At 38.7% G+C, this 25,797-nt stretch overlaps 1 protein-coding gene across 6 annotated transcripts in view; it reads right to left on the bottom strand.

The window, feature by feature from the left end:
- The window catches only part of gon4lb (gon-4 like b), a 96,077-nt gene that overhangs the window by 51,498 nt on the left and 18,782 nt on the right, over positions 1-25,797 (bottom strand). For 5 of the 6 annotated variants that reach the window (XM_069940558.1, XM_069940557.1, XM_069940559.1 and 2 more), the window contains 2 exons: positions 2,029-2,222; positions 733-807 (listed from right to left, as the gene is read on the bottom strand). In XM_069940558.1, the coding sequence (XP_069796659.1) occupies positions 733-807; positions 2,029-2,222 (269 nt within the window). Of the gene's footprint in view, positions 1-732; positions 808-1,833; positions 1,959-2,028; positions 2,223-25,797 lie in introns of those variants that run through there. The other variant, XM_069940562.1, reaches the window with a different exon arrangement.

Below are 25,797 nucleotides of genomic sequence, written 5' to 3'. Positions count from 1 at the left end.
GTCCTGCTCCCCTCCTTTCGAGAGGCACCCCAGACTCTAATTCCCAGAGTCACAACAAGAAAACGTGAATGCGGTGAGTTGGATTTGCCGGATTGCTGATGTGTTCGGGGAAATGCGCTCACGGTAAACATTCACAAACACATTCATGATAATTCTGCTGCGCCTGCAGGAAAAAGAATCTCAGGGTTGTATGTGATGTCACATATGTATTCTGACAATAAATCTGAAATCTGACATACTTGTCCATGTAAACACTCAGATTCTGCATAAGGGAAAACACGCTCATGGGAAACCTGTTCACAAGAAACAGGCCCGCAGTAAATGTTTAGACATTGCGTTCGGGAAACATGCCCGCGTAAATGCTAAATTCTGCATATGGGAAAACGGGCTCATGGTAAACACTCAGACTCTGCATACGGGGAATCGCGCCCACGGTAAATGCTCAGACTCTGCGTACAGGGAACCACATCCACGGTAAATGCTCAGACTCTGCAAATGGGAAAACAGGCTCATGGTAAACGCTCAGACTTTGCGCATGTGGAATCGCGCCCACAGTAAACGCTTAGACTCTGCATACGGGAAAACAGGTTCATGGTAAACACTCAAACTCTGCGTATGGGGAATCGCGCCCACGATAAATGCTCAGACTCTGGGTATGGGGAAACGTGCCCACGGTAAATGCTCAGACTCTCCGTATGGGGAAACGCGCACACGGTTAACGCTCAGACTCACAAAAATGTGCTGTTGCTCAGTATCGTGGATTGCTGCCTTCATCATTGCCACCACATGTTCGTTGGTGATCACCTCCTGCAGTGGTCAAAGGAAAGACACCTTCGTCAGTCAGGAACCCTCTCCCCGGTTCACACCTCCCTCCTGCCCCGACCAGCTGCACAGTGAGCCAGTGCAGATCGCTCGAAGTTCCTCCTAATCAACATCTCCAATGACCTGACAAGCACGTTGGCACCACGGACAAGAAAGCATGCCAATGTCTCTACTTTCAAGGAGGTTTGGCAAGAACCCCCTTGACCTTCAACAACCTGTGCACGTGCCCCATCCAAAGGGCACTCGCTGGGTATTTCACTGCATAGGACGGGGGGGGGGGGGGGGGGGAACTACTCTGATCGAAATTGAGGGGGAAGCTGCTCAGCTCAAGATCAGGGAGAGCTGCAGATGGTGGTGAACACCACTCAGAGCATCACGCCAAACTCCCTCATTTCCAGACTCCATCCACACCTCCCACTGCCCAGGAAAAGCAGCCAACACACGCAGGGACCCATTGCACCCCGGGCACGCTCTCTTTTCTCTCCTCCCATGCATGACCACAGCACCCACGGGCCTCAAGACAGTTTCTTCCCTACAGCCATCAGGCTCATTCAGGGCAGAGCTCTCTCGATGCCCTTGCTTGGTGCTAGTTGGTCTTAATTTTAATACTACATTCTGTAAACTGTGCACTTCACATGGTTGAGTCAGCGCCCTGACCCCCTCCAGAATCCTGTCTCCACCCCCCCCCCCATGGTCCCGACACCCCACCTCGGGCATCTACTCCCCCCTCCTGGCACCACCCCCCCGGACCCTTCTCCCTGCAGCATCCTGAACGCCTCCCCAACCACCCCCGAGCCCTAACTCCCACAGTGCTCCAGCTTCTCTCCCATCCCCCAACACCCCTACCCTTCCCCAGCACCCCGACACACTCCAGTGCCCTGACCCCCTCCCCAGCCCCCAACCCCCAGCGCCCCTATTCCCCCCAGCTCTCTGAACAATACCATCATCACCACCTTCGGGGAACGACTTACCTCCCACTGGGTCTCTCTGTTCCACAGCACCCCGACATACCTGCATTACGTCCCTCAGTCCGACAACACCCTGATCCACCGCGCTCTGCCCGATACCCAGTGGCCACTTTTTGGGAACGATGAGTCTCTCTGTTCCACAGCGTTCCCCAACACCCCACCGTTTAACATTCCGAAGCACTGCACCAGGTGCTCATTGATGTCACACTCTGTGAGGTCAGGAGGTGTGGGGACGTACGTGCAGGATGTTGCGGACGTTGACCACAGTCAGATTGTGGTGCTTGGCTCCATCCTCCAGGGCCTGCTCGAAGCTGTCGTCCATCTGGATGTCACATTCGGAGCCTGCTGGCCCTGAGCCCTTGCTCTCTTTCGCCTTCCTCTCCCGCTTCAGCACTTTCTTCCTCTTCCTCTTTATCTCGTTCTCTCCCTCCTCTACAAGTTAAGGAGACACTGGCATGGGACAAGCTCGTGAAACTCCCCACTTCCCCCCACCCCGCTCATCCTCAGCCTGCTTTATTTTCCCTCCTTGTTCCTCACGTCACCAGCAACCGGCCCCAACCCTGAACACTCCAAACAGTTCAACTGTTTGGTCCCTAGCCTACTCAGCCCATCAACGGCCACCTCTACACTGCATTCTGTCCCACCCCAGGAACACAAAACATCACAGCATAGTACAGGTCCTTCGTTGTGCCAACCTACCAAAAAAAATACTAAACCATCCCTATCCTATAACCCTCTATTTCCATCCATGAGCCTGTCTAAAAGTCTCTTAAATGCTCTTATTGTTCCAGCCTCCACCACCAATCCCTGGCAATGCATTCTAGGCTCCCACAACTCTCTGTGTAAAAAAAAAAACTTACCTCTGGTGTTTCCCCTAAACATCCCTCCCTTCACTTTGAACAGATGTCCCCTGGTGTTTGCTATTCCCACCTGGGGGAAAAGGCGCTGACTGTCCATTATATCTTTGTCTCATAATCTTGTCGACCTCTGTCAAGTCTCCACTCATCCTCCTTCGCTCCAAAGAGAAAAGTCCCAGCTCTATTAACCTTGCCTCAAAAGACATTTTCCAATCCAGGCCACATCCTGGTAAATCTGCTCTGCCCCGTCTCCATAGCTTCCACATCCTTCCTGTAATGAGGCGACCAGAACTGAACACAATACTCTTAGTGTGGTCTCACCAGAGATTTGGAGAATTGCAACATGACCTCTCAAACTCTTGAACTTAATCCTCCAACCAATGAAGTCCAATGTCCCATAGGCCATTTTAACTATTTTATCAACCTGTATGGCGACCATTTTTTTAAAAATTATTTTTCACACTGTGAACCATAGCAACCAAATATGTACAAATGTATCTCATTAAATTTACACAGTGGTCTTTTCTCCACTTTTTTCTCCCATTTCTCGCCCTCCCCTCTACCCACCCCCTCCAATACCCATAAACATTCAACATATATAATACAATAACACCATAAAAAAAAAGGAGTCACGTGATGGAGTACTGGCCGGTAAGGGAACTCCAGCCCTCTCTGGAAAAGTTTAAAAAAAATACACAAAACACAAAGGCACAAGAATAAAAATTAAAACAAAGTGAAAGTAAAGGTGGGAAGAAAATGGCAGCGAAGAAAGAAAAGTCGAAACCAATGGGAAGAAGGAAAAAGAAAGAACGTCGGAAGAAGAAGGTGAAGGCCTTACCTGTCCGAGGAGGTCCGCCGCAGAGAGAGAAGCCCGCTCCCTAAGGTCAGTTGAAGTCCCGAGCTCGGGAAAAGTGAAAAAGTGCGCAACCGCGCATGAAAAAAAAACACTGACGGGAGGGGGGACCAGCTGAGGAGTCAATCTCCACAGCTGAGAATGACAGCTACAACACCACAACAAGAAGAGAACATAGAAAACAACGAGAACAAGAAAGAAGAGAGTAAAAAGAAAACAAGGAAACAACAGATGACCAACCCAGAGGAAGAAGAAGAGGAAGAACACAGAGAAATGGAAGAAGAAGGGAAAGGCAAGACAGATTTTTTTTTAAAGAATATATGGAATCAGTGACAGAATGGCAATTACAAGAATTTAGTGAAATAAAAAGAAGAATTAAAAGTACAGAAGAAAAAATGAATAGATTAGAGATGGTCATGTCAGATATAGGAAAAAGAGTGGACAAGGTGGAAGAACGAGAAACGGCCGTAGAAATGGAAGTAGAGGACTTAAAAAAGAAATTAGAAGAATCTAATAAAAAAGTTAAAGAGACACAAGAGCTGTTAGCTCAGAAGATAGATATAATGGAAAATTATAATAGAAGAAATAATATAAAGATAGTGGGCCTTAAGGAAGATGAAGAAGGCAAGAATATGAGAGAATTTATAAAAGATTGGATCCCCAGGGTCCTAGGAAGACCAGAATTACAGGAAGAAATGGAAATAGAAAGGGCATATAGAACATTAGCCCCGAAACCACAGCCACAACAAAAACCAAGATACATTTTAGTAAAATTCTTAAGATATACAACAAGAGAAAATATATTGGAGAAAGCAATGAAGAAAATAAGAGAAGACAAAAAGCCACTGGAATACAAAGGTCAAAAATTTTTTTTCTATCCAGACATAAGTTTTGAACTCCTGAAGAAGAGAAAGGAGTTTAATACAGCAAAAACGATCCTATGGAAAAAAGGATATAAATTTATGCTAAAGTACCCAGCGGTACTTAAAATAGTTATTCCAGGGCAGCAAAACAGACTATTCTCGGATCCGGAGGAAGCACGAAAATTTGCAGAACAATTACAAAACAGGCAGAGAGATGAAGACATGTAACGAGAGTAAAAATGACCACGAACTATATGTATGTGTGTATATGGGTATATATATATATATATATATATGTGTGTGTATGTATATATGTGTGTACATGAGTGTATCTGTATTTAAAGGAAAATATATAGAGTATAGATAAGATTTAATAAGGGAATGAAAGGCAAGAGAGGAAGTAAGGAGGGAATTAAGAGAGTGACCTTTGTTAGATATGAAAATTGAAATCTTTTCTGGGGGGGCTGGGTGGGGAGGAGTTACGGTCACTGTGAAATCAGTTGACGCTTGCGAGTGAATTCGCAAATCCAAATGGAAAGGGGAGATGTGGTTGCCCGACAAGGGATAAAGGGCAACTCAGGAAGGGGAGGGGAAAGTGGGGTTAAAGAAATTTTAGATGGGAGAATAAGGGAAATGTTTGATGTTTTAGAAATGTTGTTTTATAAAGTGTTCAAAACAAGAAAGCAGAAATGGATAAGAAGGAAAGGTGATGATGAGGAAACGGAAAGGAAAGATAAACAAAGTATGAAATGGCTACGTTGAACTATATGACTTTAAATATTAACGGAATACATAACCAAGTCAAAAGGAAGAAACTGCTAAATTTACTGAAAAAAGAAAAAATTGATATAGCATTCGTGCAAGAAACACATTTAACAGAAATGGAGCACAAGAAATTAAAGAGAAATTGGGTAGGACATGTAACAGCAGCGTCATATAATTCAAAAGCTAGAGGAGTAACTATATTAATCAGTAAAAATGTACAAATCAAAATAGAAGAGGAAATAATAGATCCAGCAGGGAGATATGTAATGATAAAATGTCAGATATATTCGGAGTTTTGGAATTTACTCAATGTATATTCACCTAACGAAGAAGATCAAAAATTTATGCAAGATATTTTTTTGAAGATAGCAGAAACGCAAGGGAACATACTAATAGGAGGGGATTTCAACCTTAATTTGGATTCAAGCATGGATAAAACAGGGAAAAAAATTAACAGAAAGAACAAAGTAACCAAATTTATAATTAAATCGATACAAGAAATGCAACTTTTGGATATATGGAGGAAACAACACCCAAAGGAAAAGGAATATTCATATTATTCGGGTAGACATAAAACATACTCAAGAATAGACCTATTCCTGTTATCAGCTCGTATGCAAGACAGAGTAAGAAAAACAGAATATAAAGCTAGAATATTATCGGACCATTCACCCCTGATATTGACAATAGTTAGAGGACATCCCTCCAAGAATGTATAGATGGAGATTAAACTCCATGCTACTTAAAAGGCAGGATTTTAGAGAATTCATTGAAAGACAAATTAAAATGTACTTTGAAATAAATACGGAATCAGTGAAAGATAAGTTTATACTATGGGACGCAATGAAAGCGTTCATCAGAGGGCAAATAATAAGCTATGTAACCAAGATGAAGAAGGACTACAATCAGGAAACAGAGCAGTTGGAAAGGGAAATAGCAAATATAGAAAAAGAATTAGCAATGAAGGATGATACAACTAAGAGAATTGGCAGATAAAAAAATAAAATATGAAACACTACAAACATATAAGGTGGAGAAGAACATAATGAAGACAAAACAGAAATATTATGAACTAGGAGAAAAAACGCACAAAATTCTAGCGTGGCAGCTTAAGACAGAACAAACTAAGAGAATGGTATTGGCATCAAGGAAAAAAGACAAGCAAATCACATATAATCCAACAGAGATTAATGAAAACTTCAGAGAATTCTACGAACAATTATACCAAACTGAAAACGGAGGGAGAGAAGACAAAATAGATAAATTTTTAACTAAAACTGAACTACCAAAATTACAAATAGACGAACAAAATAAATTAACAGATCCATTTGAAATAGTAGAAATACAAGAGATAATAAAAAAACTACCAAATAATAAAACACCAGGAGAGGATGGATCCTCAATAGAATTCTATGAAACATTTAAAGATTTATTAATTCCTCCCCTCCTGGAAGTAATCAACCAGATTGATAAAACACAAAGCTTACCAGATTCATGCAAAACAGCAATAATTACAGTAATACCAAAGACAGGGAAAATCCACTCGCACCAGCGTCATATAGACCAATATCTTTACTTAACACAGATTATAAGATAATAGCTAAACTATTAGCAAACAGATTAGCCGACTATGTACCTAAAATAGTAAATCTAGACCAAACTGGATTTATTAAAAAAAGATGAACAACAGACAATATTTTTAAATTTATTAACTTAATTCATGCAGTAGAAGGGAATAAAGCTCCAATAGTAGCAGTTGCTTTAGACGCAGAGAAGGCCTTTGACAGAGTAGAATGGAATTATTTATTCAAAGTATTGCAAAAATTCAGTTTACCAAAGAAGTATATTAATTGGATTAAAGCATTATATAAGGGGCCATTGGCAAAAGTGACAGTAAATGGATATATATCAAAGCAATTTAATTTAAGCAGATCAACAAGGCAGGGATGCCCACTATCACCCTTATTGTTCGCGTTAGCTATAGAACCACTAGCAGAATTGATAAGAACAGAAAATAAAATAAAAGGGATAAAAATAAGAGACAAGGAATATAAAATCAGTTTATTTGCAGATGATGTTATAGTATACTTAACAGAACCAGAATTGTCAATAAAAGAATTACATATTAAATTGAAGGAATATGGAGAAGTGTCGGGTTACAAGATTAACGCAAATAAAAGTGAAGCAATACCAATGAATAATGCGGATTTCTCAAAATTTAAGAAGGAATCACCATTCAGATGGCAAATGCAAGCAATAAGATACCTAGGTATACAAATAAATAAAAACCTCGGCCATCTATATAAACTCAATTATTATCCACTAATGAAAAAATTACAGGACGATTTCGAGCATTGGAAAGATTTACCACTAACACTAATAGGAAGGATAAACTGTATTAAAATGAACATTTTCCCAAGGATACAATACCTATTTCAGGCATTGCCAATACACTTGACAGAGAAATTCTTCAAGGAGTTAAAGAAAATAATAAGGAAATTTTATGGAAAGTGGGGAAACCGAGGATATTACTAGATAAATTAACAGAATGGTATAAACAAGGAGGCTTACAACTGCCAAACTTTAAAAATTATTATAGAGCCACACAATTAAGATACCTATTAGATTTTTATCAAACAAGGGAAAAGCCAGATTGGACTAGATTAGAACTAGATAAAATAGGGGAAAAGATACCTGAACATATATTATATAAATGGGATGAAAAATTGGTACAACGTAGGAGTTCTCCAGTATTACATCATCTGCTCAATATTTGGAAGAAGATTCATGTAGAAAGGAATAAAACAAATTACCAATTACCAAAACTAATACTGACGCAAAATCAGTTAATCCCTTTTACAATAAATAACCTTTCCTTTAAAGAATGCGAGAAAAGGGATCAAAAGAATAGAAAATTGTTTTTCGGGAAATAAATTACTATCCTTTGAACAAATGAAGGATAAATATAATATAACTCAAGATACAGTGTTGGCATACTACCAACTGAGATCCTACTTGAAGGACAAATTGGGAAGCAGTCTGAGGTTACCAGAGGGAAGTAATTTTGAATATGTGATTACAGATACAATGATAATCAAAAAATTTATAATATGTATATTAAACTGCAAGAAAAGGAGAATGAGGAAACAAATGGTAAAACTAAACAAAAATGGGAACAAGATTTAAACATAAAGATAAAGAAGGAAACATGGGAGAAGTTATGCTCTGGAACTATGAGAAATACAATAAACACGAGGTTACGTATGATACAATATAACTGGATACACAGGCTATACATTACACCTCAAAAGTTAAATAAATGGGACCCAACAGTATCTGACAGATGTTTTCGTTGTAAAAAAGAAATGGGAACAACAATTCATGCAATCTGGACATGTGAGAAAGTGGAAAAATTTTGGGAAGATCTAAACCATATATTAAATAAAATTACAGAAAACAATATAGCAAAAAACCCAGAGATCTTCCTCCTAAGTAACATAAAAAACAAAGAATTTGGACTTGATTTGGATGGTGCACAAAAAAGATTTGTTAAGATAGCCCTAGCCGTAAGAAAAAAATGTATTATGTCAGCCTGGAAATTAGAAGATAACTTGAGAATACAACAATGGTATATAGAAATGAATAAATGTATTCCATTAGAAAAAATAACATATAATTTAAGAAATAATATTACAATATTTGAACAAATATGGGAGCCATACATGAAACACAATAGAGAAAACCTACCGGGGACATCTACCACCTAAAGTGACAGAAGGAGAAGGAAATGAAAAGAATTGACTCAGTGGAATTTCTTGTTTATTTTTATTGAGTGACAACATTGTTTGACGGGTTTAATGTATCTTAGATTCTGAACTTTAAATGAATGGGAGGGGAGGTAGGGAGGGTGGGTTGGGAAGGGGAGGGGAAAAGACACTGTATATATTTGAAAAGAAAAATGTATGTATCTTGATCAATGTGGTTTATAGTGTGAAAAATAAAAAATTTAAAAAAAACACCATAAAACAATATTTTCACACAAAGGAAAATAAACAAGGAAAATGTGCCATCTATTTATTACACACTGAATCTAGTCGTTTTTGTCTTCTTATCATTTTCATTCTCATTTTAGGGGATGGAGGTTGTAGGCAAGCTCTCTCTGATATGTTCCATGTACGGTTCCCAAATTTGTTCAAACATTGTGACTTTATATTTTAAATTATATGTTAAATTTTGCAATGGAATACATTTATTCATTTCCATGTACCACTGCTGTACTCATGCTCTCTTCCATTTTCCAAGTTGACATTATAGACTTTTTTGCTACTGCTAAGGCTATCATAATAAATCTTTTTTGCTCTTTAACCAATTTGAGGCCTAATTCTCTACTTCTTATGTTACTTAAAAGAAATATCTCTGGTTTTTTAGGTATGTTATTTTTTGTAATTTTATTTAGTATCTGATTTAATTCTTCCCAAAACTTATTCACTTTCGTACATGCCCAAGTTGCATGTAATGTTGTTCCCATTTCCTTCTTACAACGAAAACATCTATCCGATAATGTTGAATACATTTTTTTAATTTTTGAGGAGTAATAAATACTCTGTGTAACCAATTCTACTGTATCATGTGTAACCTTGTGTTTATTGTATTCTTCATAGTTCCAGAACATAACTTTTCCCATGTTTCATTTTTTATCTTTATGTTTAGATCCTTTTTCCACTTCTGCTTAGGTTTATAGTTTATTTCATTTTCCTTATCTTGCAGCTTAATGTACATGTTGGTTATAAATCTTTTAATTATCATTGTGTCTGTAATCACATATTCAAAGCTGCTTCCTTCAGGTAATCTCAAGCTGTTTCCCAATTTATCCTTTAAATAAGCTTTCAATCGATGATATGCAAACATTGTTATTCCATATTTGTACTTCAACTGTTCAAATGTTAATAAATTATTTCCCAAAAAACAATTTTCTAGTCTTTTGATTACTTTTCTCTCCCATTCTCTAAAAAGGGATGAACGGATTTTGCGTCAATAGTAATTTTGGTATTTGATCATTTGTTTTTTTCCTTTCTAAGTGGATCTTCTTCCGTGTAATAAGTAAATGATGCAGTACTGGTGAGATTTATATTGCACCAGCTTTTCATCCCACTTATAAAGTATATGTTCCGGTACCTTCTCCCCTATTTTATCTAGTTCTATCTTAGTCAAGTCTGGTTTTTCCCTTGTCTGGTAAAAATCTGATAAATACCTCAATTTTGCAGCTCTATAATAATTTCTAAAATTTGGTAACTGCAAACCACCTTGATTATACCTCTCTGCTAATTTATTTAACGCTTCCCTTGGATTCCTACCTTTCCACAAATTATTATTCTCTTTAGTTCCTTAAAGAATTTTTCTGTTAAGGGAATTGGTAACGTTTGAAATAATTATTGTATCCTTGGGAACATGTTCACTTTAATGCAGTTTACCCTCGCTATCAACATTAGCGGTAATTCTTTCCATTGTTCTAAGTCTTCCTGCAATTTCTTTATTAGTGGCTGATAATTTAGTTTGTACAAGTGGCTTAAGTTATTATCTAACCTAATACCTAGGTATCGGATTGCTTGTGTTTCCCATTTAAATGGTGATTCTTTTTTAAATTCTGTATAGTCTGCGTTACTCATGGCATCACTTCTCTTTTAATTGCATTGATCTTGTACCTCGATATTTCTCCATATTCCTTCAATTTCTTAGTAATTCTTTTACTGATACCTCTGGTTCTGTTAGGTATAGTATGATGTCATCTGCAAATAAACTGATTTTATACTCCTTCTCCTTTATTTTTATCCCTTTTATTTTATTTTCTATTCTTATCAGTTCTGCCAAAGGTTCTATTGCTAAGGCGAACATTGAGGGGGATAGTGGACATCCCTGTTTAGTTGACCGACTTAATTTAAAGTGACTCGATACATATCCATTTACTGTTACCTTCGCTAATGGTCCATTATATAATGATTTAATCCAATTTTTATATTTTTCTGGTAGATTGAATTTCTGCAATACTTTAAATAAGTAATTCCACTCTTCTCTGTCAAAGGCTTTTTCTGCGTCTAGAGCAACAGCCATTGTTGGTTTCTTATTTCCTTGAACTGCGTGAATTAGGGTTTGCAGACATTGTCCGTTGTTCGTCTTTTCTTAATAAATCCAATTTGATCTTGTTTTACTATTTTAGTTCCACAATCGGCCAATCTGTTTCCTAATAATTTCGCTATTACCTTATAGTCTGAGTTAAGTAGAGATATTGGTCTATATGATGCTGGTGTTAGTGGATCCTTCCCCGTCTTTGGTATTACTGTAATCACTGACAAAAGACAAAGGAGGAAAAACCCAACACCCAACCCCAACCAACCAATTTTCCCCTGCAACCGCTGCAACCGTGTCTGCCTGTCCCGCATCGGACTTGTCAGCCACAAACGAGCCTGCAGCTGACGTGGACATTTACCCCCTCCATAAATCTTCGTCCGCGAAGCCAAGCCAAAACAGAAGACATGAATCTGGAAAGTTTTGTGTTTCTTCTATCTGGTTCATTACCAAAGGAGGAATTAATAACTCTTTAAATGTTTTATAAAATTCTATTGGAAATCCATCCTCTCCTGGTGTTTTATTGTTCAGTAGCTTTTTTTTTAATATATCCTGTACGTTCTCTATTTCAAATGGTTTTATTAGTTTGTTTTGTTCCTCTTGCAATTTCAGCAGTTCAATTTTAGCTAAAAATTCCTCTATTTTATCATCTTTCCCCTCGTTCTCAGTTTGATACAATTGTTCATAAAATTCCTTAGAATTTTCATGAATCTCTGTTGGATTATATGTAAATTGTTTGTCCTTTTTCCTTGATCCCAGTATCGTTCTTTTAGCTTGTTCTGTTTTAAGTTGCCAGGCTAATATTTTGTGTTTTTTCTCCCAGTTCGTAATACTTTTCCTTTGTTTTCATTATGTTCTTCTCTACCTTGTACGTTTGTAATGTTTCGTATTTAATTTTTTTGTCCGCCATTTCTCTCCTTTTCGTTATATCATCCCTTTTTACTAATTTATTTTCTGTTCTTACTATCTCCCTTTCCAACTGCTCTATTTCCCGATTGTAATCCTTTCTCATCTTAGTCACATAACTTATTATCTGCCCCCTAATGAAGGCTTTCATTGGGTCCCATAATATAAATTTGTCTTTCACTGATTCTGTATTTATTTCAAAATATGTTTTAATTTTGTGTTCAATAAACTCTCTAAATTTCTGCATTTTAAGTAGCATGGATATATGTTCTTGGTGGGATGTCCTCCAGTTCTATTGCTAATAATAGGGGTGAATGATCTGATAGTAGTCTAGCTTTATAGTCCGTTTTCCTAACTCTCCCTTGAATATGGGCTGACAACAAAAACATATCAATCCTTGATATGTTTTATGCCTACTTGAATAATATGAAAATTCCTTCTCTCTTGGGTGTTGCCTCCTCCATATATCCATAAGTTTCATTTCCTGCATTGATTTAACCACAAATTTGGCTACTTTATTCTTTTTACTTGTCTTTTGTCCAGTTTTATCTAACATTGGATCCAAATTAAGGTTAAAATCCCCTCCTATCAATATATTTCCTTGTGTGTCTGCAATCTTCAAAAAAATATCCTGCATAAACTTTTGATCCTCCTCGTTGCGTATATATTGAGCAAATTCCAAAATTCTGAGTATATCTGACACTTTATCATTACATACCTCCCTGCCGGATCTATTATTTCCTCCTCTATTTTGATTGGTACATTTTTGTTAACTAGTATGGCTACACCTCTAGCTTTTGAATTATAGGATCCTGCCGTTACATGTCCTACCCGGTCTCTCTTTAGTTTGTTATGTTCCACTTCAGTTAGATGTGTTTCCTGCACAAATGCTATATCTATTTTTTCCTTCTTCAATAAATTTAGTAGCCTCTTCCTTTTAATTTGGTTCTGTATTCCATTAATGTTTATAGTCATATAGTTCAACATGGCCATCTTATATCTTGCATACACCTCTTTTTCACCTCTTCGCCATCTCCATCCCCCTTTTCCCCATTTTCATCTCTTAGTTTTCTCTTATTACACTTAATATTCGACAACACATTTAAGATATAAAGTATCCCCGCAGTTCCCACTTCCACTAATACCTTAACCCACACATGTCAAACTCTGGCCCGCGGGCCTATATTTGGCCTGCAAGATCATTTCAAAAATGTATTAGAAGTGGCCCGCACTGCAGCGAGAGCCGATGCTGTTTTTTGGTAATGTCACCCCCACCATCCTCCCCCTTCATTGCACATCCTTCCCCATTGTAACACAAGAAATTGTAACACGATGTCATCAGCCGGCAAGCCAGTTGGAAGGCTCCCCGCACAACCAGTCACTTCTCCCACCTGTCGAGCAGTGCGGCGGATTGGCGAGCACCTGTGATTTCCTGTCGGCACGACGGGCATGGCAGGCTGCGCACGGCCCCCGGGCAGCGCGAGCACCGCGCGACTGGCACCGGACGGCCCTTCCACAGCGCGAGCGCACTTCTCCCGATCGCCACGGCCTTCAGCGCTTGCACCCGCGCGGACCCCAGGGACGGCTGGTTCGGCCCTGCACGTGAAGAGAGAGATGGTGGCTGTCCGCAAAGGCTGATCGGCAGCGCGCTGGGCCTGAGTGGGTGGGCAAGCAGGGGTGGGCAGAGGGTGTAGGTGAGGAGTAATGGGCAGGGGAAGTTATGGTGGTGCGAGGGGCAGTTAGAGGGAGGGATGAGTAGAAGGAGGGGTGGTTAGGGAAGAGGTAAAAGGGGAGGGGCAGGGCGAGTAGGGGAGGGGTGATTAGAGGGTGAGAGATGGGTAGAGGGAGGAACAGGTTGAGGGGAGAGGCAGTAAAGGGGCGTGTATAGGATGGGGTGGGTAGAGGCAGAGCGAGTGGAGTGAGGGGTGAGTAGAGGTTGGGTAAAGGACTGGTCAGGTAGAGGGATGGTGGGTCAAGGGTGAATAGAGGCCTAGAGCCTGAGGAGTGAGCAGGAAATGCTGAGTCTTGATGCAGGCCAAAATGGACACAGCCTGTGAATGCTGACTACATCTCCACAGGGACCAAATATGTTTCCTTCAGGTCAAGCAAAGGGTGAACTTGAGCTACCTACTCCTAACCTGTAACATTATCCTCCTAAACTTATATCCTAAAGTTTAACATTACATATGTTGAAAGAAGAGAAAACATGCAGATGTTGTTGAAAATTTTCAATAAATATTTAGTTCGGCTCTCGACTTAGTCCAAGTTTTTAATTTTGGCCCTCCGTGAATTTGAGTTTGACATCCCTGCCTTAACCCCAAAAGTTCTCCCCTCTCTGAGTTCCCCCAAACCACTTGCCGGGCAATCACAACTCCCCTTTTCATTTGGGTTGCGATCTTGTTCGCAGCATCAACTGATTTTGCAGTGACAGTTATTCCCCCTCCACCCAGCCCTCTCCAGAAAACACTTTTTTTAAAATACACATATAACAAAGCTCTCTCTTTTTCCACCCCTTACTCCCTTCTCTTTTCCCTCTTTAGTTCTTTACATATACATTGTTTTTACATCTTTTTTTTTAATTTTTTATATTTCACACCATAAATCACATTAGCCATGATATACACTTTTTCTTTTTCACACATATACAGTGACTTTTTCTCCCCCCCCCCTCCCTCCTCCCAAGCCACCCCTCCACCCCCACCTCTCATCCATTTTAGGTATACAATCTAGGTTGCATTAAACCAGTCAGACAATGTTGTCATTCAACAAAAATACACCAGAAATTCTACTGAGTCCATTCTTTTCTTTCCTTCTCCTTCCATCAACTTAGGTAATGTTTGTCCCCGGTAGGTTTTCGCTATTGTATTTAATGTAAGGCTCCCATACTTGTTCGAATATTTCAATATTATTTCTTAAACTATATGTTATTTTTTCTAATGGAATACATTTATTCATTTCTATATACCATTGTTGTATTTTCAAATTATCTTCCAATTTCCAGGTTGACATAATACATTTTTTTGCTACGGCTAGAGCTATCTTAACAAATCTTTTTTGTGCATCCTCCAAATCAATTCCAAATTCTTTGTTTTTTATGTTACTTAGGAGAAAGATCTCTGGATTCTTTGGTATATTGTTTTCTGTTATTTTATTTAATATCTGATTGAGATCATCCCAAAATTTTTCTACTCTCTCACATGTCCAGATTGCATGAATTGTTGTTCCCATTTCTTTTTTACATCGAAAACATCTATCAGATACTGTTGGGTCCCATTTATTTAACTTTTGTGGTGTAATGTATAGTCTGTGTAACCAATTATATTGTATCATACGTAGCCTCGTATTTATTGTATTTCTCATCGTTCCAGAACATAATTTCTCCCATGTTTCCTTTTTTATCTTTATATTTAAATCTTGTTCCCATTTTTGTTTAGTTTTACCATTTGTTTCCTCATTCTCCTTTTCTTGCAGTTTAATATACATATTTGTGATAAATCTTTTGATTAACATTGTATCTGTAATCACATATTCAAGGTTACTTCCCTCTGGTAAACTCAAATTGCTTCCTAATTTATCCTTCAAGTAGGATCTCAGTTGGTAATATGCCAGCGCTGTATCTCCAGTTATATTGTACTTATCTCTCATTTGTTCAAAGGATAAGAATCTACTTCCTGAAAAACAATTTTCTATTCTTTTAATCCCTTTTTTTTTCCCATTCTCTAAAGGAAAGGTTATCTATTGTAAAAGGGAGTAGCTTATTTTGCGTCAATATTAGTTTTGGTAATTGATAATTTGTTTTATTCCTTTCTACATGAATCTTCTTCTAACAGTTGAGCAGATGATGCAATACCAGAGAATTTCTACATAGTACCAATTTTTCATCCCATTTATATAATATATGTTCAGGTATCTTCTCCCCTATTTTATCTAGTTCTAATCTAGTCCAATCTGGTTTTTCCCTTGTTTGATAAAAATCTGATAGGTATCTTAATTGTGCGGCTCTATAATAATTTTTAAAGTTTGGCAATTGTAAGCCTCCTTGTTTATACCATTCTGTTAATTTATCTAGTGCTATCCTCGGTTTCCCCCCTCTCCATAAAAATTTGCTTATTATTTTCTTTAACTCTTTGAAAAATTTTTCTATCAGTTGTATTGGCAATGCCTGAAATAAGTATAATATCCTTGGAAAAATTTTCATTTTAATACAGTTTATCCTTCGTATCAGTGTTAGTGGTAGATCTTTCCAATGCTCTAAATCGTCCTGTAATTTTTTCATTAGTGGATTATAATTGAGTTTATATAATTGGCCGAGATTTTTGTTTATTTGTACACCTAGGTATCTTATTGCCTGCATTTGCCATCTGAATGGAGATTCCTTCTTAAATTTTGAGAAATCCGCATTATTCATAGGCATTGCTTCACTTTTATTTACGTTTATCTTGTAACCCGACACTTCTCCATATTCCTTCAATTTCTTATATAATTCTTTTATTGATAGTTCTGGTTCTGTTAAGTACACTATAACATCATCCGCAAATAGACTGATTTTATATTCCCTGTCTTTTATTTTTATTCCTTTTATATTATTATCTATTCTTATCAATTCTGCTAGTGGTTCTATAGCTAGCGCAAACAATAAAGGTGATAGTGGGCATCCCTGCCGCGTTGACCTGCTTAAGTTAAATTGCTTTGATACATGTCCATTTACTGTCACTTTCGCTAACGGTCCCTTATATAATGCTTTAATCCAATTAATATACTTCTCCGGTAAACTGAATTTTTGCAATACTTTGAACAAATAATTCCATTCTACTCTGTCGAAGGCCTTCTCTGCGTCTAAAGCAACTGCTACTGCAGGTGCTTTATTTCCTTCTACTGCATGAATTAAGTTAATAAATTTACAAATATTGTCTGTTGTGCGTCTTTTTTTGATAAATCCAGTTTGGTCTAAATTTACCATTTTCGGTACCTGTTCTGCTAATCTGTTTGTTAATAGTTTAGCTATTATCTTATAATCTGTGTTTAGCAAAGATATTGGTCTATATGACGCTGGTGAGAGTGGATCTTTCCCTTGTTTTAGTATTACTGTAATTATTGCTGTTTTACATGAATCTGGTAAGCTTTGTGTTTCATCAATCTGGTTGATTACTTTCCTTTAGAGAATGGGAAAAAAAAGGGATTAAAAGAATAGAAAATTGTTTTTCAGGAAGTAGATTCTTATCCTTTGAACAAATGAGAGATAAGTACAATATAACTGGAGATATAGCGCTGGCATATTACCAACTGAGATCCTACTTGAAGGATAAATTAGGAAGCAATCTGAGTTTACCAGAGGGAAGTAACCTTGAATATGTGATTACAGATACAATGTTAATCAAAAGATTTATCACAAATATGTATATTAAACTGCAAGAAAAGGAGAATGAGGAAACAAATGGTAAAACTAAACAAAAATGGGAACAAGATTTAAATATAAAGATAAAAAAGGAAACATGGGAGAAATTATGTTCTGGAACGATGAGAAATACAATAAATACGAGGCTACGTATGATACAATATAATTGGTTACACAGACTATACATTACACCTCAAAAGTTAAATAAATGGGACCCAACAGTATCTGATAGATGTTTTCGATGTAAAAAAGAAATGGGAACAACAATTCATTCAATCTGGACATGTGAGAGAGTAGAAAAATTTTGGGATGATCTCAATCAGATATTAAATAAAATAACAGAAAACAATATACCAAAGAATCCAGAGATCTTTCTCCTAAGTAACATAAAAAACAAAGAATTTGGAATTGATTTGGAGGATGCACAAAAAAGATTTGTTAAGATAGCTCTAGCCGTAGCAAAAAAATGTATTATGTCAACCTGGAAATTGGAAGATAATTTGAAAATACAACAATGGTATATAGAAATGAATAAATGTATTCCATTAGAAAAAATAACATATAGTTTAAGAAATAATATTGAAATATTCGAACAAGTATGGGAGCCTTACATTAAATACAATAGCGAAAACCTACCGGGGACAAACATTACCTAAGTTGATGGAAGGAGAAGGAAAGAAAAGAATGGACTCAGTAGAATTTCTGGTGTATTTTTGTTGAATGACAACATTGTCTGACTGAATTAATGCAACCTAGATTGTATACCTAAAATGGATGAGAGGTGGGGGGGGGGTGGGGGGGTGGCTTGGGAGGAGGGGGGGGGGGGAGAAAAAGTCACTGTAAATGTGTGAAAAAGAAAAAGTGTATATCATGGCTATTGTGATTTATGGTGTGAAAAATAAAAAATTTTTAAAAAAAAATCTGGTTGATTACATCCAGGAGGGGCGGAATTAATAAGTCTTTAAATGTTTTGTAGAATTCTATTGGAAATCCATCCTCTCCTGGTGTCTTATTATTTGGTAAATTTTTTATTATCTCTTGTATTTCTACTGTTCCAAATGGTTCTGTTAATTTATTTTGTTCCTCTATTTGTAGTTTTGGTAGTTCAATTTTAGTCAAAAATTCATCTATTTTCCCTTCTTTCCCTTCGTTTTCAGTTCGGTATAATTGTTCATAGAATTCTCTAAAGTTTTCCTTAATTTCTTTTGGATTATATGTAATTTGTTTGTCTTTTTTCCTTGATGCCAATACCATTTTCTTAGCTTGTTCTGTCTTAAGCTGCCATGCTAGGACTTTGTGCATTTTTTCACCTAGTTCATAATATTTCTGTTTTGTCTTCATTATATTCTTCTCTACCTTATATGTTTGTAATGTTTCATATTTTATTTTTTTATCCGCCAATTCTCTTCTTTTAGTTGTATCTTCCTTCATTGCTAATTTTTTTTCTATGTTTACTATTTCCCTTTCCAACTGCTCTGTTTCCTGATTATAGTCCTTCTTCCTCTTGGTTGCATAACTTATTTTTTGTCCTCTGATGAACGCTTTCATTGCGTCCCATAGTATAAACTTATCTTCCACTGATTCCGTATTTACTTCAAAGTACATTTTTAATTGTTTTTCAATAAATTCTCTAAAATCCTGTCTTTTAAGTAGCATGGGGTTTAATCTCCATCTATACATTCTTGGAGGGATGTCCTCTAGCTTTACTGTCAATATTAAGGGTGAATGGTCCGATAGTATTCACGCTTTATATTCTGCTTTTCTTACTCTATCCTGCATACTAGCTGATATCAAAAATAGGTCTATTCTTGAGTATGTTTTATGTCTAGCCGAGTAGTATGAGTATTCCTTTTCTTTTGGGTTTTGTTTCCTCCATATATCCAAAAGTTGGATATATGCCACCATCATCACCCTGTACAAAAACAAAGGCGAGAAATCAGACTGCTCAAACTACAGGGGAATCACGTTGCTCTCCATTGCAGGCAAAATCTTCGCTAGGATTCTACTAAATAGAATAATACCTAGTGTCGCTGAGAATATTCTCCCAGAATCACAGTGCGGCTTTCGCGCTAACAGAGGAACCACTGACATGATTTTTGCCCTCAGACAGCTCCAAGAAAAGTGTAGAGAACAAAACAAAGGACTCTACATCACCTTTGTTGACCTCACCAAAGCCTTCGACACCGTGAGCAGGAAAGGGCTTTGGCAAATACTAGAGCGCATCGGATGTCCCCCAAAGTTCCTCAACATGATTATCCAACTGCACGAAAACCAACAAGGTCGGGTCAGATACAGCAATGAGCTCTCTGAACCCTTCTCCATTAACAATGGCGTGAAGCAAGGCTGTGTTCTCGCACCAACCCTCTTTTCAATCTTCTTCAGCATGATGCTGAACCAAGCCATGAAAGACCCCAACAATGAAGACGCTGTTTACATCCGGTACCGCACGGATGGCAGTCTCTTCAATCTGAGGCGCCTGCAAGCTCACACCAAGACACAAGAGAAACTTGTCCGTGAACTACTCTTTGCAGATGATGCCGCTTTAGTTGCCCATTCAGAGCCAGCTCTTCAGCGCTTGACGCCCTGCTTTGCGGAAACTGCCAAAATGTTTGGCCTGGAAGTCAGCCTGAAGAAAACTGAGGTCCTCCATCAGCCAGCTCCCCACCATGACTACCAGCCCCCCCACATCTCCATCGGGCACACAAAACTCAAAACGGTCAACCAGTTTACCTATCTCGGCTGCACCATTTCATCAGATGCAAGGATCGACAATGAGATAGACAACAGACTCGCCAAGGCAAATAGCGCCTTTGGAAGACTACACAAAAGAGTCTGGAAAAACAACCAACTGAAAAACCTCACAAAGATAAGCGTATACAGAGCCGTTGTCATACCCACACTCCTGTTCGGCTCCGAATCATGGGTCCTCTACCGGCACCACCTACGGCTCCTAGAACGCTTCCACCAGCGTTGTCTCCGCTCCATCCTCAACATCCATTGGAGCGCTCACACCCCTAACGTCGAGGTACTCGAGATGGCAGAGGTCGACAGCATCGAGTCCACGCTGCTGAAGATCCAGCTGCGCTGGATGGGTCACGTCTCCAGAATGGAGGACCATCGCCTTCCCAAGATCGTATTATATGGCGAGCTCTCCACTGGCCACCGTGACAGAGGTGCACCAAAGAAAAGGTACAAGGACTGCCTAAAGAAATCTCTTGGTGCCTGCCACATTGACCACCGCCAGTGGGCTGATAACGCCTCAAACCGTGCATCTTGGCGCCTCACAGTTTGGCGGGCAGCAGCCTCCTTTGAAGAAGACCGCAGAGCCCACCTCACTGACAAAAGGCAAAGGAGGAAAAACCCAACACCCAACCCCAACCAACCAATTTTCCCTTGCAACCGCTGCAATCGTGTCTGCCTGTCCCGCATCGGACTGGTCAGCCACAAACGAGCCTGCAGCTGACGTGGACTTTTTACCCCCTCCATAAATCTTCGTCCGCGAAGCCAAGCCAAAGATATCCAAAAGTTTCATTTCTTGCATTGATTTAATTATAAATTTGGTTACTTTGTTCTTTCTGTTAATTTTTTTCCCCGTTTTATCCATATTTGGATCCAAATTCAGGTTGAAATCCCCTCCTATTAGTATGTTCCCTTGCGTATTAGCTACCTTCAAAAAGATATCTTGCATAAACTTTTGATCTTCTTCGTTAGGTGAATATACATTAAGTAGATTCCAAAACTCCGAATATATCTGACATTTTATCATAACATATCTCCCTGCTGGATCTATTATTTCCTCTTCTATTTTAAATGGCACATTTTTACTAATTAATATAGCCACTCCTCTTGCTTTTGAATTATACGATGCTGCTGTTACATGTCCTACCCAATCTCTCTTTAATTTCTTGTGCTCCAATTCAGTTAAGTGTGTTTCTTGGACAAATGCTATATCAATTTTTTCCTTTTTCAGTAAATTTAATAGTTTCTTCCTTTTAATTTGGTTATGTATTCCATTAATATTTAAAGTCATATAGTTCAGCGTAGCCATTTTATACTTTGTTTATCTTCTCTTTCCGTTTTTCCATCATTACCTTTCCTCCTTTTCCATTTCTGTTTTCTTATTTTCAACTCTTTAAAAGACAACATTCCTACAACATCCAACTTTTTCCTTATTCTCCTATTTATATCTTCTTTATCCCCAATCTCCCCTTCCCCTCCTGAGTTGTCCTTTATCCCTTGTCGGACAACCACATCTCCCCTCTCCATTTGGGTTTGCGAATCCACTCGCAAGCGTCAACTGATTTTGCAGTGACTGCTATTTCCCCCCACCCAGCCCCCCCCAGAAAAGATTTCACTTTTCATATGTAACAAAGGTCACTCTTTTAATTCCCTCCTTATTCTCTCTATTCCATTACCTTCCCTTATTAATTCTTGTCTATACTATCTATATTTTCCTCTAAGTACAGATACATTCACGTATGCACATTGTATCTATTCACTCTTATACCTCTTTATCCACATACATATCAATCGTGATCATTTTTACTCTCATTACCCGTCTTCATCCCTCAGTCTATTTTTGTAATTGTTCTGCAAATTTTCGTGCTTCTTCTGGGTCCGAGAATAGTCTGTTTTGTTGTCCTGGAATAAATATTTTCAATACCGCTGGATGCTTTAGTATAAATTTATACCCTTTCTTCCATAAAAATCGCCTTTGCTGTATTGAACTCCTTTCTATTCTTTAGGAGTTCAAAACTTATATCTGGATAAATGAAGATTTTTTGCCCTTTATACTCCAGTGGTTTGTTGCCCTCTCTTACTTTTTCCATTGTCTTCTCCAGTACCTTTTCTCTTGTAGTACATCTTAGGAATTTTACTAAAATAGATCTTGGTTTTTGTTGTGGTTGTGGTTTAGAGGCCAATGCTCTATGTGCCCTTTCTATTTCCATTTCTTGCTGTAGTTCTGGACATCCTAGGGTCTTAGGGATCCAATCTTTTATAAACTCCCTCATATTCTTGCCTTCTTCATCTTCCTTAAGGCCCACTATCTTTATGTTATTTCTTCTGTTATAATTTTCCATTATATCTATTTTTTGAGCTAACAGTTCTTGTGTCTCTATCGCTTTTTTATTAGATTCCTCCAATTTCTTTTTTAAGTCTTCTACCTCCATTTCTGCTGCTACTGCCCGCTCTTCCATCTTGTCCATTTTCTTTCCCATTTCTGTTAAGGTCATATCTATTTTATTCATTTTCTCTTCTTGTTGTTTATTCTTTTTCTTAAATCATTAAATTCCTGTGTTTGCCATTCTTTAAATGACTCCATGTATCCTTTAATAAGAGAAAGTACAACCTTTATCTTGCCTTTCTCTTCTTCTTCTCTTTCACTGTACTCTTCCTCTTCCTCTGGGTTGGCCATCTGTTGTTTCTTTGTTGCCCTTTTCTTCTCTTCTTTCTTGTTTCCATTGTCTTCTGTGTTCTCTTCTTGCTGCAGGTGTTCTGCAGCTGTCGTTGCCGGCTGTGGAGATCGACTCCCCAGCTGGTCCCCCCTCCCGTCGGTGTGTTTTTTTTCATGCTTGCACATGGTTGCACACTTTTACTCGGCTCAGCGAGCCATTTTTGTAGTCCACTATCTACCGTCCTGAGGGAGCGGGTTTCTCTCTCCACCACGGGCCTCTTCGAACAGGTAAGGCCTTCTCCTTCTTCCTCCGTTGTCTTCTCTTCCTCTCTTCTTACCGTTGCTTTCGATTTTTCTTTTTTTGTCGCCATCTTCTTTCTACCTTTATACTCACTTTTCTTTAACTTTTATTTCTGTGCCTTTGTGTTTTCCTTTGTTTTTCCCGACTTTTCTGGAGAGGGCTGGAGTTCACCGTCCGGCCACTACTCCATCACGTGACTCCTCCTCGTTTTTACATCTTTATATACTTTATTGCCATTCTTCATTCTTGTTACATCTCTTCATCTCTTCTCCTGTCCTGCAAACGTTCTGCAAATTCTCGCGCTTTCTCTGGATCCGAGAACAGTCTGTTTTGTTCCCTGGGTATAAATATTTTAAGCAAGGCTGGATGTCTTAATATGAATTTGTAACCTTTTTTCCATAAAGTTGATTTTGCTGTATTAAACTCTTTCCTCTTCTTTAAGAGTTGAAAATTTATGTCTGGGTAAAAAAATATTTTTTGACCCTTGCATTCCAGTGGTTTATTATCTTCTCTCATTTTATTCCTTGCCCGTTCCAGTATGTTTCTCTTGTCGTATATCTCAAAAATTTTACTAAGATGATTCTTGGTTTTTGATGTGCCTGTGGTTTCGGAGCTAATGCTCTGTGTGCCCTTTCTATTTCCATTTCTTCTTGCATTTCTGTCGTTCCCAGGACCTTCAGGATCCATAGTTTTATAAAATTCCTTCATGTCTGTGTCTTCTTCACCCTCCTTCAGGCCCACTATTTTTATGTTGTTTCGCCTACTATAATTTTCCAACATATCAATTTTCTAAGATAACAACTCTTGTGTCTCTTTAATTTTTTTGTCACTTTCTTCCAATTTTTCTCTTAAGTCGTTTACTTCCATTTCTACAGCAATTTGCTGCTCTTCCTTATTCTCTACTCTTTTCCCTATTTCTGTCATTACCAGTTCTAACCTTTGCATTTTATCTTCTGTTCTTTTCATTTTCCTTTTAATTGCATTAAACTCTAATGGTAACCATTCTTTTAATGATCTCATTTGTTCTTCAAAAAAACCTTTATCTATATTCTGTTCATCAGTTTTACCTTCTATTTCTCTGTGAAGGTCTTGGTCTTCTTCTTCCTCTTCTTCTGTGTCTGTATCTGTGTTTGTTCTTCTTCTCTTCTTTGTGTCTGTGTCTCTTCTGTTTTTCCTGATGAGCTGCTTGTATCTCTTTGTTGGGCCTCTTCTTGCTGACCCTCTTGTTGCTGGTCCTCCCCTCTTGGGCTGCTCGTCTGTTGTGCTTCTTGATGTTGGTCTTCTTGTCTATCTTCCCTCCATCTGTCTTCCACGTCTGTTTCATCGCTCCCTCTTCTGCCGTCTTCTTATTCTCCAGCTGAGAGCTCTGGTGTCGGGCGTCTCTCAGCTGCTCGCTCTGTGACAGCCTGCTCCTCTGCTGAGCCCCCCTCTGCCGGTGTCCTCTTTCTCCTCTGATTGCGCACTTTTGTTTGGCTCCGAGAGCCATTTTTGTAGTGTACCGGCTGGTGGGTCGCGACTCTGCAGAGCAGGTACTGACCTCGAGGGTAGGGCGCTCCTCGTCACCATTGCGTCCTGTTCCTTCCTGCAGGTAAGGTCCTTCTTCCTTCTTCTCTGGCGACTTTATTATTTCTTTTTTTCCAGCTGTTCTTACTTTCTCCTTCTTGGAAGCATCTTCTTTCTCTTTTCTGTATCTTTATCTTCTATTTCTTGTACTTTATTTCTGTAATGCTTTGCTTTGACCTGACTTTTTTTTCTGGTTTTCCTGACCGGCCACTACTCCATCCCATGACTCCTCTCCAACCTGTGTGGCGACCTTGAGGGATGTATGAATTTGGTCCCCAAGGTTCCTTTGTTCATCCACACTCTTAAATAACCGACCATTAACCCTGTTCTTAGCCTTCTGGTTTGACCTTCCAAAATGCATCTCCTCACAGTTCTCTGGATTGATCTCCTTCTACCACTTTTCCACCCAACTCTGCATCCTGTCTATATCTTTTTAAACCTACAACAACCTTCAGCACTATCCACAACTCCTTCTCCAAACTTCGTATCATTCATAAACATGCTGACCCCTCCTTCCGCCTCTTCATCTAGGTCACTGAGAAAAATCACAAAGAGCTTTGTCCCAGAGCAGATCCTTACGGAACTCCATTAGTCATCGTCCTCCTGGCAGAATACTCTCTCCATCCACCACTACTCTGCTTTCTGCATGCGAGCCAATTTCTAATCCACACATGGATCCCTGACCTCAGCACTTTTTCCATCGACAATTGAACCACCCTGAAACACTGAACAACTCTGTTTTCATTGCCCTCCAGGAAGAGAAATCACCCAGTTTAGGTGGGACGAGGAATGGCTCTGCCCAAGACTATAAGGAACCACAGAGGGCTGAGATAAAAACCCAATGCTGGTAAACTCAGCAAGTTAAACAGTGTTCTTTATAAAGATAAAGATACATAACCAACATTTCGGACTTGAGCCCTTCATCTTTATCTTGGCTGGAGTTTCTCCAGCGTTGTGTTTTTCTTACACCTCTGTTTTCTGTGTTT

This window comes from Narcine bancroftii, chromosome 5, assembly GCF_036971445.1.
Source record: "Narcine bancroftii isolate sNarBan1 chromosome 5, sNarBan1.hap1, whole genome shotgun sequence".
NCBI lineage: Eukaryota > Metazoa > Chordata > Chondrichthyes > Torpediniformes > Narcinidae > Narcine > Narcine bancroftii.
The sequence above is the reverse complement of the archived record's forward strand: the minus strand, read 5'-3'. Positions and strand labels throughout refer to the sequence as shown.